The sequence below is a fragment of the Heloderma suspectum genome, chromosome 1, assembly GCF_057233095.1.
Source record: "Heloderma suspectum isolate Gila_16-S chromosome 1, 16-S_ref, whole genome shotgun sequence".
In the NCBI taxonomy this organism is placed as follows: domain Eukaryota; kingdom Metazoa; phylum Chordata; class Lepidosauria; order Squamata; family Helodermatidae; genus Heloderma; species Heloderma suspectum.
In genome coordinates, this window is record NC_139458.1 from 26,634,085 (window position 1) to 26,647,234 (window position 13,150).

The 13,150-nt window shown below is 43.9% G+C and overlaps 1 protein-coding gene across 4 annotated transcripts in view; it reads right to left on the bottom strand.

Moving 5' to 3' along the window:
* The window catches only part of LOC146357042 (cholesterol 24-hydroxylase-like), a 36,622-nt gene that overhangs the window by 8,598 nt on the left and 14,874 nt on the right, over window positions 1-13,150 (bottom strand). For 3 of the 4 annotated variants that reach the window (XM_084839121.1, XM_084839110.1, XM_084839089.1), the window contains exons 7-10: window positions 12,249-12,359; window positions 9,737-9,893; window positions 7,187-7,249; window positions 1,467-1,539 (exon numbers count right to left, since the gene is read on the bottom strand). In XM_084839121.1, the coding sequence (XP_084695247.1) occupies window positions 1,467-1,539; window positions 7,187-7,249; window positions 9,737-9,893; window positions 12,249-12,359 (404 nt within the window). The remainder of the gene's footprint in view (window positions 1-1,466; window positions 1,540-7,186; window positions 7,250-9,736; window positions 9,894-12,248; window positions 12,360-13,150) is intronic. The other variant, XM_084839099.1, reaches the window with a different exon arrangement.

Genomic DNA, 13,150 nt, shown 5'->3' on the forward strand with positions numbered 1-13,150 from the left:
CTCAACGTGGCTACATGTGGTTCCCAGGTGGTTTCCCCTCCAAGCACTGACCAGACCCAAACCTGTGGAAACTCAGGGTGGAAACTGAGCCCATAGAGCCCCAGAGCAGTTCTGATTCTGAGGAGGAACAGCAATCCATGGGAGAGGAGCTCGCTCATCTCTCATAAGCACAGCAGCTGGCAGAGATTCCTCCTGCCAGCATTCCTGGGATAGATAGTGACCCTGGCAGTGAGAGAGCACTGGAGGGGGGCTTGCTGGATGCTCGGCGCAGACACAGGGAGCGACAACAGATGGAGGGTGCCGAAAGGAGGCATACCGCTCGTTTGGTGCTCAAACAACGGTCGTGTCCCGAGGACCCAAGGGAAAGAGGGAGGATCTCTCCATAGCCCATAAGTTCAGAGTCTTCCTGTGGTTCCCCTTCAAACGGGGACCAACTGCCTTACCTGGAGCTTAGGCTACTCTGCTATCTTTCCCCAGTGCTGTTCCTTGCTTAGTCGCTAGTGATTTTTATCTGAAAGAGTCATAAAGCAATAAAGGAATAAAGCTTCAGAAAGAATCCCCGTCGTCTGTGTCCTGAGTTGGCTATTGGAGGGGACTGCAAGAGGCAGCTAGGGCGCTCCTGACACTTAGCTTCAGCACGGTGACTGCTTCATGTGCCTTCAGACTATGCCCTGCGTCCAGACTATGCCCTCTCTTATCTGCTCTGCCACTGCTGGATCATTCTGGTTTCTTGAGATAAAGGCAATTTTCACCCTAACCCCAAACTACCCTTGGCCACTTCTGTGCCCCTGCTCCCCGTATCTCTTTTCCATGGTTTATGAAGCAAGGAAAGAGCCCATGTCTTCTCCTATAGTGTAAATTCACTGATTTGGGAAATCATGTTGTAAAACCTCTAATGAAGGCATTAAACTAAAAATAAATTGGATTGCTGTATAATATTGGTGGTCTTTTAATTGTTAGAGACAATTAAGGTTTTCTTTCAATTGATTTCATTGGCAGCTGTTCCTTGGTTATAAGAAAAATAGCAGTCTGGATATTCAGTGGGTCTTCATACAATCACATGAATCAGTTGGGCAAATGATAATTTTTCAGTAAGCAAGGCCTTAGGGCCACTTCACACAATATTATTGTCACTCATATGGATAAACCTAACATTATGAAACAGAACAATCCCAGAAACACAATCAATAACCATAGTTGTGACTGTGCAGATGGGGAACAGTAATGCTGTGATAACATTAATTACAGATAACTATATTAATGATTTCCTGATTCATATATTACATTTATCCATATGAGCAAGTATCCAAAGATGGCTTCTGTGGACAAAAAAATAATTGTGTGAATTTTCCCCTCAAGTCACAAACCTTAAAAAATAAATGTGAAAATTGCAACTTGCAGAAACAATCATCACAAGTTACAAAAATAATGTAAAAGACAATAAGCAAACAGTGAAGTTTACCTACTTTACAACTATCTCTGGGTGCCGTCCAAGCTCCATTATGGTGAAAGATAACTGATTAGCAGTGGTTTCATGACCTTCAGGATAGAGAAATGAATTAGGTGAGGCAGGGGAATAGGAATAAAACTAAAGATCACAATCTGCTACTTTGCAAAATAAAGTCCTTTAAATACTTACAATCTCGTGGCAGAAATTTGTTGCATTTGGTAAGAGAAGAAGCCACTAGCAAAAGTGACTTTAGGAAATTTAGTAAGCCCATCCCCACCACTCCCCAAAATGATTCCTGAAAAGGTGTGTCTGGCCAATCCAAGCTCCTCTATGGTTCAGTCACTGGTAAATATGTGTTATACACACATTACGTTTTTACACCTATACAGAAATTGTTTTGTATGAGCATGTTAAAAATGTAATGTGTGAAACAGCTTGAAGAGCAGCAGTGGCAGACCCTTTTACCAAACACCAGCCAGAGGCTGCAGGAAGGCAGGGTTCCAGAAGGAGATCATAGAGCACTTCTAACCAATCCAGTTGCAGCTTTCACAATATCGATCTGAAGATCAAGAATCCTGCTTCCTGAAAGGTCTGTCTGTCTTTGTATTTGACTCTCAGTCATATTTATTTATTACATTTGTATCTCACCTTTTTTCCTCCTGCAAGGTACCCAAGGTGGCTTACATGATCCTCCTCTCCATTTTATCCTCATAACAAGCCTGTGAGATAGGTTAGGCTGAGAATCAGTGACTGGCTCTAAGTCACCCAGTGAGCCTGATGGCTGAGTGGGGACTAGAACCCAGATCTTCCAAGTCTCAGGCCCTTTTCCCAAGACAATGGAAGGAAAAGCTAACGGAGGAGTACTAGATTTTTTTAAAAAGGAATTGGCTTTGCTGCGAGCAGGGTTCCACGAGCAGATTCTCCGGACCAGTAAAAATTGCTTCACAGAACATACTTCATGGTGGGGGTGGGGGTTGGAGTGAACATCATCTGACTGGCAGGGCAGGGGCTGCTCAGCCAATAAGAGAGGCTCCCCCTTCTTCCCGCCTTCTGTTTCCCCCTGAAAGTGCAGATATACCTGCATTTCAGGAGCAAGCCTCATTGAGCACAATGGGAGTTACCTCCAAGTACACGCACACATGCTTGTGCTGGGAAGTGGGGTGGGGGTGGGGAGAACACAAAGATGGAAACCAGCCCCCATTGTAACCCACAAGACCTCATTGACCACAATGAGAGTTACATCTGAGGAGACAGCAATGGGCTTGTTATGGGAAAGAGAGCAGTAAACACAAAGAAAGAAATGAGCCCCCATTGTAACCCACAGGATATCACGAAGCTGTGAAGTACTTACATCCTAAGGCAATGAATCGGGGAGATCGCTGCTTAATCGCACTTAAGGAATTGGGCTTTAAAATGTGCAATTTCAATTGAGGGGGATCTCTGTAATTTCTGATGTGGGCATTCAAAGGCAAGCCTCATTGACCGCAATGGGAGTTACTTCTGAGGAGACACTAATGGGTTTGTTGTGGGAAAGAGACAGAAACCAGCTCCCATTTTAACTCACAGGATCTCTATAAGGAAGCTGTGAAGTAATTACTTTCTAATGCCATGAATCAGAGCCCCGAGATCGCGTTTAATCACACTTAAGGAATTGGGCTTTAAAATGTGCCCTGTCAGTTGAGGGGCTTCTCTGTTATTTCTGTGGGCATTCACAGGGCAAGCCTCATTCAGCACAGTGGGAGGAAATACCCCTTGACTGGGGTCATGGTGAAAGGCACAGCCCTGGGCAGAGCTAGCATCCCTGAGCTAAATGTGGAGGTTGGGGCATACAACAACTATACTGGGGAGAACCCGACTTAAGGAAAAGAATCGGACTTTAAGCAGTCTCAGGAAATCCGGGTTTTCCCTGATAAGCTCCGGGGTGGCTGCTGGATGGCCACGACATCATGTATCCCTAATAACCTCAACACGCAGCCGTCTCGGAGTAAATCGCTGGTCGACACCCCCTCAGTCTAACCAGTACACCACACTGGCTCTGTTCTGGGCTCTGTTGTAGCTGGAATGAATATTACTGTTCTGTTAATACCTTGGCGCATCTGCATAATTCTTGACTCTGGGGACAGACTTTCTGGGAGCTAAATTACTGAGCATGTATGTCTCCTAAAACCACACATAAATAAAAATATTATAGTTGTTACCCATGGTTTTTGCAATACATATGCAACCATGGTTGTTGTTGTTGTTCAGTCGTTCAGTCGTGTCCGACTCTTCGTGACCCCATGGACCATAGCACGCCAGGCCTTCCTGTCCTGCGCTCTCTCCCGGAGCGTGCTCAAGTTCATATTCATTGCATCCATGATGCTATCTAGCCATCTCATCCTCTGCCGTCCCCTTCTCCTTTTGCCTTCAGTCTTTCCCAGCATCAGGGTCTTTTCCAGAGAGTTTTCTCTTCGCATTAGGTGGCCAAAATATTTGAGCTTCAGCTTCACTATCTGTCCTTCCAATGAGCACTCAGGGTTGATTTCCTTTAGGATGGACTGATTTGACCTCCTTGCAGTCCAGGGGACTCGTAAGAGTCTTCTCCAGCACCACAGTTCGAAAGCATCAATTCTTCGGCGCTCAGCCTTCCTTATAGTCCAGCTCTCACAGCCATACATTACTACTGGGAAAACCATAGCTTTGATTAGACGGACCTTTGTCGGCAAGGTGATGTCTCTGCTTCTTACTATGCTGTCTAGGTTTGCCATAGCTTTCCTCCCAAAGAGCAAGCGTCTTTGAATTTCATGGCTACAGTCACCATCTGCAGTGATCTTGGAGCCCAAGAAAGTAAAATCTGTCACTGCTTCCATTTCTTCCCGTTCTATATGCCAGGAAGTGATAGGGCCAGATGCCATGATCTTCGTTTTTTTAATGTTGAGTTTCAAACCAGCTTTTGCACTCTCCTCTTTCACCCTCCACAAGAGGCTTTTTAGATCCCCTTCGCTTTCTGCCATTAGGGTGGTATCGTCTGCATATCGAAGGTTGTTGATAATTCTCCCAGCAATCTTAATTCCGACCTCTGATTCATCCAATCCGGCATTTCTCATGATGTACTGTGCATATAAGTTAAATAAGCAGGGTGACAATATGCAGCCTTGTCGTACTCCTTTCCCAATTTTGAACCACTCGGTTGTTCCATGTCTGGTTCTTACTGTTGCTTCTTGACCCTCGTACAGGTTTCTCAGGAGACAGGTAAGGTGGTCTGGTACTCCCATCACTTTAAGAATTTGCCACAGTTTGTTGTGATCCACACAATCAAAGGCTTTAGCGTAGTCAATGAAGCAGAAATAGACGTTTTTCTGGAATTCTCTTGCTTTCTCCATGATGCAGCGAATGTTGGCGATTTGATCTCTAGTTCCTCTGCCTCTTTGAAACCCAGCTTGTACTTCCGGTAGTTCTCGGTTCGCATACTACTGAAGCCTAGCTTGTAGGATTTTGAGCATCACCTTGCTGGCATGTGAAAGGAGTGCAATTGTGCGGTAGTTTGAACACTCTTTGGCATTGCCCTTCTTTGGAATTGGAATGTAAACTGACCTTTTCCAGTCTTGTGGCCATTGTTGAGTGTGCCAAATTTCTTGGCATATTGAATGCAGCACTTTAACAGCATCATCTTTTAGGATTTTAAATAGCTCAGCTGGAAGACTGTCATCTCCGCTAGCTTTGTTGTTACTAATGCTTCCTAAGGCCCACTTGACTTCACTCTCTAGGATGTCTGGCTCAGGTTCAGTGACCGCACTTTCATGGCTATCAGGGACATTCAGATCTTTCCTGTATAGTTCTTCTGTGTATTCTTTCCACCTCTTAATCTCATCTGCATCTGTTAGGTCCCTGCCTTCTTTGTCCTTTATCATGCCCGTCTTTGCACAAAACATTCCCTTGAGATCTCCGATTTTCTTGAAGAGATCTCTAGTCTTTCCCATTCTGTTGTTTTCCTCGACTTCTTTGCATTGTTCATTTAAGAAGTCCTTCTTGTCTCTCCTTGCTATTCTCTGGAACTCTGCATTCAGTTGGATATATCTTCCCCTTTCTCCCTTGCTTTTCGCTTCCCTTCTTTCATCAGCTACTTGAATTGAATTACTTCATCAGCTACTTGAATTGAATTCGTCAGCTACTTGACTTGAATTACTGTGATGTTGAATGGTTTGCCTTGGATTCGTACTGAGATCATTCTATCATTTTTAAGATTGTACCCCAGTACTGCTTTTCCCACCCTTTTGTTGACTATGTGTGCTACTCCATTTCTTCTAAGGGATTCTTACCCACAATAGTAGATATGATGGTCGCCTGAATTAAATTCGCCTATGCCTGTCCATTTTAGTTCACTGATTCCCAAGATGTCGATGTTCAATCTTGCCATCTCATGTTTGACCACCTCCAGCTTACCTTGATTCATTGATCTGACATTCCAGGTTCCTAAACAATATTGTTCTTTACAGCATCGGATTTTCTTTTCACCACCAGACACATCCACAGCTGAGTGTCCTTTCGGCTTTGGCCCAGCCGCTTCACTCTTTCTGGCGCTACTTGGAAATACCCTCTGCTCTTCCCCAGTAGTATATTGGACACCTTCCGACCTGAGGGGCTCATCTTCCAGCGTCATCTCTTTTAGCCTTGTGCTACGTTCCATGGGGTTTTCTTGGCAAGAATACTGGAGTGGGTTGCCATTTCCTTCTCCAGTGGACCACATTTTGTCAGAACTCTCTGCCATGACCTGTCCGTCTTGGGTGGCCCTGCACGGCATAGCTTATGGCTTCACTGAGTTACGCAAGCCCCTTTGCCACAACAAGGCAGTGATCCATGATGGGGGCAACCATGGTTAACGTTCCCTTAAAACTGTGGTTTGCAAATCCATTTCAAACCATACTTTCAATCCCTGATTTATCAGGGAACCATGATTTATGTAAGTGTGCATGCACTATGGAACAGTGATTAACTCCAGGTAAGGAGAAGAGTGGGAAAATTGCTCCACATAGGGAAGCTACAAGTCTTACAGGCCTTCATGTGGGCCCTAACTTGTTTACCTGTGACTGAGTTAGGATTCTACTGCATCTGTTGTGGATATAACACTGACTGGTTTTTAATGCTAATGCTAATTTTATCATTTTTATTATTGATTTTATTATTTATTAAGTATTGTTTTTATTAAGTTTTGTTGTGTTAAGTTTTATTTTAGGGCAGCTTATAAATATTTTAAATAAATAACTAAATCATAAACCAAAAGAGCAGTCCTATGCATATTTCCTTGGACCCACTGTGAGTCTTACTCCCAAGTAAGTGTACACAGAATGGAAGCCTAAATCTATCTTCCTATTATTTTAACTTGATTTCTCATTTAATTTGATTTTCTCATTTGCCAAAAATTTTAGATGTTGGCTACAAGCCAGCAATAGCCAAATACAAGAACTAGTTGTGTGCCTGGATCCATCCAGCATCACTAGTTGTTCCAAATATGAATCCAGCCAGTTCAGTTGGACACCTGGTGAACATTTTGTGAACTGCTTTGAGCATAATGTATACAGAAAAGTGGTATACAAATAAAGTGACCATGACTATCCCAAAGTGGGTGAAGATGCAGATCTCAATGCAGTCTGCACTGGAGTTGGTTGAACATGTGGAAGCCTGTTTCTGCCTTCTTTGATCAAATGGGGTGTGTGTGTGTGTGTGCATTCATATTTAAAGAATAAAACACCTACAAACCTGCAAAGAAGAAGTTGACAAAATTGTCCAGCATGTTTTCATCATCACATTCCTCTTCCTGTGCTGTCAAGACAGGAAATAAAGAGCAAGGTTGACATACCTCTCCCAAGGGACATGAGAGCAAACTATAAATATAGCTGTGGAGATGTGGTCTCACCAGTCTAGTAAATGCCTCTTGAACACAAGAGAGGAGAAACCTCAGTTGTACACAAGAAACATTCCGTTTTTCAAGGCCCAGGACATTTGGAGTGCAAGATTATAAAGAAGAGGGAGCTGTGAAAACTTTTCCTAAAAGGAAGTGCTTAAGACTGCTGTAGAAAATAAGGGCTTCTCTACACAAGGCTAAAATCCCACACTCTTACAGGACTTTTGCTTCTGCATTCTTTATGGGATTAAGATTGGCTCCTTTATATTTGCTTTTTTCCAGGGGTTTTCTTTCTCTGCCTTTCTATATGTTTTAGTATACAACCACTAGATGGCACTGTGGTATGGCGCAATTCCAGAAATACACACAGCCGTTCCAGCGGTTCATATTGCCATGGTGAGAAAATAGTGGATTTTCCCCCTTAAGAAAAAAACTGGGATAAAGGTCACAAACCATAGGAAAGGCCCTGGAAGATGGCAACATTGTGTAAAGGACCCACAAATTATCGTAAGTGAGCAGTCGTGAGCGTACAGAAGCCCCCAAAGTCTCAAGCAGTTCCATTTAGAAAATATATTTAGAGTAGCTCCTGAGCAGGGCCCAAGCATGGGGGGCAGGGAAGGTACATTTTACCAGGGCATAGAGATCCAGGGTGCCTTGCCCAGCGTGAAACCCTATTGCCATAAGGGAAAAATACTGAGACTAAATTGTAGATCATGCTTGAGAATATCTGTGGAAACATATTTTCCCCATACTGATGTATCCATTGTCCAGATCTTGTGCGATTTGTCGGAGCTAACCAGAAGCAGTGTTAGAACAGAACTAGTAGTTTGAGGGTCAAACTATGGCTGGATCTACACTTACCGCCTTTTTTAGCTTCCAATGAGGTTTCACCACCCACCTTTCACACTACGCAGTAGCCGCCTCGAATTGGAACTGGAATTTCCCACTTCTGTGCTCCAGCTTTCAGTACCCTAATGTCCCAGTATTTCCCCTTAATGTGCTCTGATTTTCCGCCTTCACTACCATATCCACTCATGGTCCCCTCCCCCGCCTGTCCATATGCGGCGGTGTTTGTATTTCCCTCCTGTCCAATCACAGCTCTCGACGGCCCCATGTCTTCTTCCAGCTACCGATCGCATAGCTTCCTCAGCAGCCCCCGTTTCCTCAACAACAAGCAAAGGGCTGGATGTGTGCGTGCTTGTCTGATCTCGGAAGCTAAGCGGGGTCGGTCCCGGTCAGTGCTTGGGTGGGAGACCACTTGGGAATCAGGCTTCCTGCACTGAGCAGGGGGTTGTTGTATCCCTTCAAATGAGACTAAGTTTTACCCCCTCCTATCCCCTGCTCCGGATGTGTTTTTTTTAAAATTCAGGCTTTATCCTCGCAGGATCGGGGCTTCTCCGCGATGTTTTTTTTCTAATTGAGGCATGATCTTCGAAGCCTGGAAGTTGTGATGCTTCACAACTACGAGGCTTTGAAGATCATGCCTGAATTAGAAAAAAAAAATCGCGGAGAAGCCCCGATTCTGCGAGGATAAAGCCTGAATTTAAAAAAACAACATCCGGAGCGGGGGATAGGAGGGGGTAAAACTTAGTCTCATTTGAGGGGATACAACAACCCCCTGCTCAATGCAGGAAGCCTGATTCCCAGGCGGTCGCCCATCCAACTACTGACCGGGGCCGACCCCGCTTAGCATCCGAGATCAGACAAGCGCACATAGGAAAACAGCAGGAAAACAGCACAGCACTTGAGTGTGAACTGAGCTTGCGCATTCGATGAAGCATTGCAACAGGGAAAATGGGTGAGTGTGAATAATCACGTGTTAATGCAAGAGCGTTTAACCCGACGGGACACCGAATTCATTGTGATGGCGGGTGCAATGTAGATCGGCCCTATGTGTTATGTTAATTGTGCAGCACGTAACTGAGCCTTATTTTTCATTTTACTCTAGAGTAGGTGCACATGGCCCCATTTCGGATCTGGACCATAGCACCCCAGGATGGGAGGATTAAGCCTTCCTGCCATCCATTTGTTTTCCAAAATCCCCCCCCTCAAAAAAACCCAAAGCCTCCATTGGCATCAATGGAGAGTCTCCCACACCTTTGGAGGAAATTACAAATAAGGGCCAATTCCTACAACCATAACTTCTCAAGTTAATTCTCATAACAGCACAAGCCTATGCATGTTTACTTGGAAGTAAGTCAATGGGGCTTACTCCCTAGCAAGAGTTTTTAGGATTGCAGTCTAAGTCTCATAGAAATCAATGTGGCATACAGTAATTGTGATGAGCTTCTTCAGTTGGCACCACTGGAATTAATCAAGGGCTGTAAGCCACTTTCTGCTGTCAAAGGGGTACATAAATTGATATATAGAAATGATCAAGATTCCTTCCACAAGGAGTCTCCTACCTGCACCCTTCAGTATCTGAGTGAGAATATCCAGTGGAACCTCTTCTCCATCCTGGATGGCCTTACGCCTCTGCTCGATACATACTTTCCCGGTACGACGCAGCAGCCTCACACTTTCCTGAATCTCTTTCACCACTTTTCTGTTCCATGGCATATACTAAATAGATAATAGAAGTTGTCAGGAAGATGGCTGCAAGGAACCAAAACACAGCACTGGGCAGACACGTGATAATACATTCCCATGAAGTATTATCTAGCTGGTGGTGGTGTCTGCAATGTGGAACTCTCTTCTTGGGGGAGAATTAGTTGCCAAGGCTGCTCACCTCTCTCAATTAGAACACTGGCAAAATCTTTTTAAAGAAAAGTCTGTAAGATTACACAGCTGGAGGGGTGCGTGCTTTCAAATGATTTGCCATTTGCTGCAATTGAACTGCAATTAATATTTGCTGTTTTAATAATATTGGGAGTTTTCTTTATTTTTTAATTGTACTATTTGTTCTTTGAAAGCTGCCTTGAGGGTCAGTTTGGCTGAAAAGAGGCTCAGAAATGTAATCAACCAACCAACCAACCAACCAACCAACCAACCAGTCTCACCTCGGACTGGACTGGGAACTGGCCAGCCTGAGCCTTAGAGCTTTTTCTACATGATGAGGCTGTTAATCCACTGTAAATACTTTCCGTTTCATTGCAGAACGGAGATCCAAGCACTACAGGAGGAGTGTTTCTTTCCTGCTTTTCTGCTATATAATCTCTAGGTGGCACTGTGGTGTAGAGGAATAGTGCAAATACACAAGAGGAAATCACACTTTCTTTCACTTTCACAGTTAAATGTCTCATCTTCTCTGCTTTAAAAATACTTGCTGAAAGTGCTGGTTAGACACAGAAGCAAAACTGGAGGATCACAACATTGTTAAAGAACCCGTAAACAACCGAGAGTAGCGAATGATGAGCACACAAGAAATGCCTCATGTAGTAAAGCCCTACAAATGTTTCCCATAAGCAGCATCTCTCTCTATGCACCTCAGGATTCTTAGACTGACAGAAGAAAAATGGCTGTCAGTGTGGGAAAATGGAGAATTCACAGTCAGTGCTGGTGCTATGGTTGTGCATGGGGTTAGCTAGAGAACTTCACAAGGCACTGAAGAAATATTATACTGCAGGATTGGGGAACCTGTGACCCTCCAGATGCTGTTGAATTCCAGTTCCAATCAGCCAATCGTCAGGATAATGGGAGATGTAGTCCAACATCTGGAATGCTTGAAAATGACTTTCTTGTCTCCTGAATGAAGAGTTCATTTGCTTTCCCTAAAGTGAAGGAACTGCCTCTGACAAGAGTTGTCAAACTCAAAATGTGTCAGTGCAGCAACTGAAAATGTGTTCTGATAAAAACACTATACTCTTTCTTCAGGACCTTGTGAGATTTACCTCTCTTTTATTTAGTTGTAATTTGGTACTGCTCTCCTTTTTATTCCGGTCAGCTAGTGCAAGCTCAAGACCTGGCACAAGAATCCAGGGCATGTCTACAGTGGGGCCCTATTGCTCTAGCAGGAATAGTGTGAGAGAAGTCTGTGCTAACTGTGCTCCAGGCCGGTAGTCTAGAGGCAAGTAGGCTCATGGGGATGGGGAATCCATAACCATCTAATACCACGCTTAAGCAATGAGTTGTTCAGACCAAGGACCAGCTTTATAGGATTATTTCCCCCCTGTGTCACCTGCTCCCTGCTGGGTTTGTAGCTGCAATACCACCTCTGGCCACCTGCAGCAGTGGCACTGGACCACAGGAGAGAGCAGGCTACAAGGCTCCTCCTCTAGGGAGCGGTCCTGGTGATGCTGAGAGACACCAGGATCCCACTGCTAAGAGTCACTGAATCAAGACTCCTGGAACTTAAAGCCATTCTGGAACAGCGGTGTAGTGGAAAAAGGGCTCACAAGGACACAGTGCCAACACAATGGGACACTGACATTGTCCACCCCTCCGCCCCCTGTCAGAAATCCTTGTTCCCTCCGAGCTTAGGTGCAACCTTCACAGTAGCTAGGGGGAAATTAATTTTGCCAGGAATAATATATATTGTTTCCATTATTATATATTGTTAACATTTATATACTCCAATAGCTGGAGCTCTCTGGGTGGTTTATAACAGATTAAAGCCTTAAAAATAGAATACAAAGCATAATATAGAAACATTTACAAGCAAAAGCCATTTTAAAAATAATTTAAAAATGCAAAGTATTTTGGGGTGGCTTAGCCTTGAATGGGCAATTAAGATCCGTTAGCTCCTGGTAGAGATGAAAACTGCTAGAACTGGTTTGTTGATATGGGTCAACACAGCTGCCTGAATTTTTAGCCTCTCCTTGGGGGCATGTCATGATGAGCTCATGCACGTCAAAATTTTCAATGATGCCAGTTCCAGAATTTTGCAGACTGCCATCTGAATAAGCTTGACAAGCTTAATGTATGTAATGTAATTAAAGCTTAATGTAACTTCCTTGCATGAGAAAAGCCTGCACTGACCTCGAATAAAGGAACACGTAGATTGCTCAGACCTTCTGTGACCATATTCACAGCGTGTGGAAAAGGTGTTCGGTTATCATGTAGGGTCTTCAGCTCTAGGCCAAAAGCTGCCTGATAATATTAAGGAAAATAAAAAGATCTGTCAGAGATTTTAGTGTCTGGGAGGAGGGGCTGCTATATACTTATGGAACCCAGTTCTTTCTTGTGCCAATTGTGGCTGTTCCCTTATCATGAAGAATGGGCTACTCTGTCCTTTGTTATGAGGAGAACCTGCAGTTTTCTATGCCAGCATTCAGCTCACACTGAGTGAGGCTTCATAGGACTGGGCGAAAATTTCTCAGAAAATAATTTTCTGGTAAATTTTGAACATTTCCTCCAATCAGATTTCCAGGTGTTGGAGAGAATTCTCTCTTCCCCTCAGCCAAAATATCCAATAACCCTTCCCAATTTTGCTACCCACAGATGTGGCTTTTAGTTGAGCTTTCATTGGGTAAATCTTTGTTGTAACTACTGTGGATGGTGTGTGAGTGTGTGTGTACACACACGCATGTGCAGGTCCCAGGGGCCCACCAACAACGGATGCGGCCTTTAGGACTGAAAAGGTTGTGTACCCCTTTTGTTGTCAAATGGCATTCTTTCTGATTTAATCTGTTGTTTTGTGTTTTTATTATACTTGTGTGCTTATGAGATTTTAAGCCACCTTGAATGCCAACTGTGGCAGAATTGTAGCATATAAAAATGTAAAAATAATTGTAAGAGTCATCTAAACCATGGAAGTGTTTATGTATTGCTCAGATCTCACTGGGTACCAGCAAAAATTCTTTCTTTGTGCTAGAGCTCAATTTGAGAGGCATAAAGTTTAAGACCTTCTTACCTGATCTGTCACCCCAAAGGAAGCATGA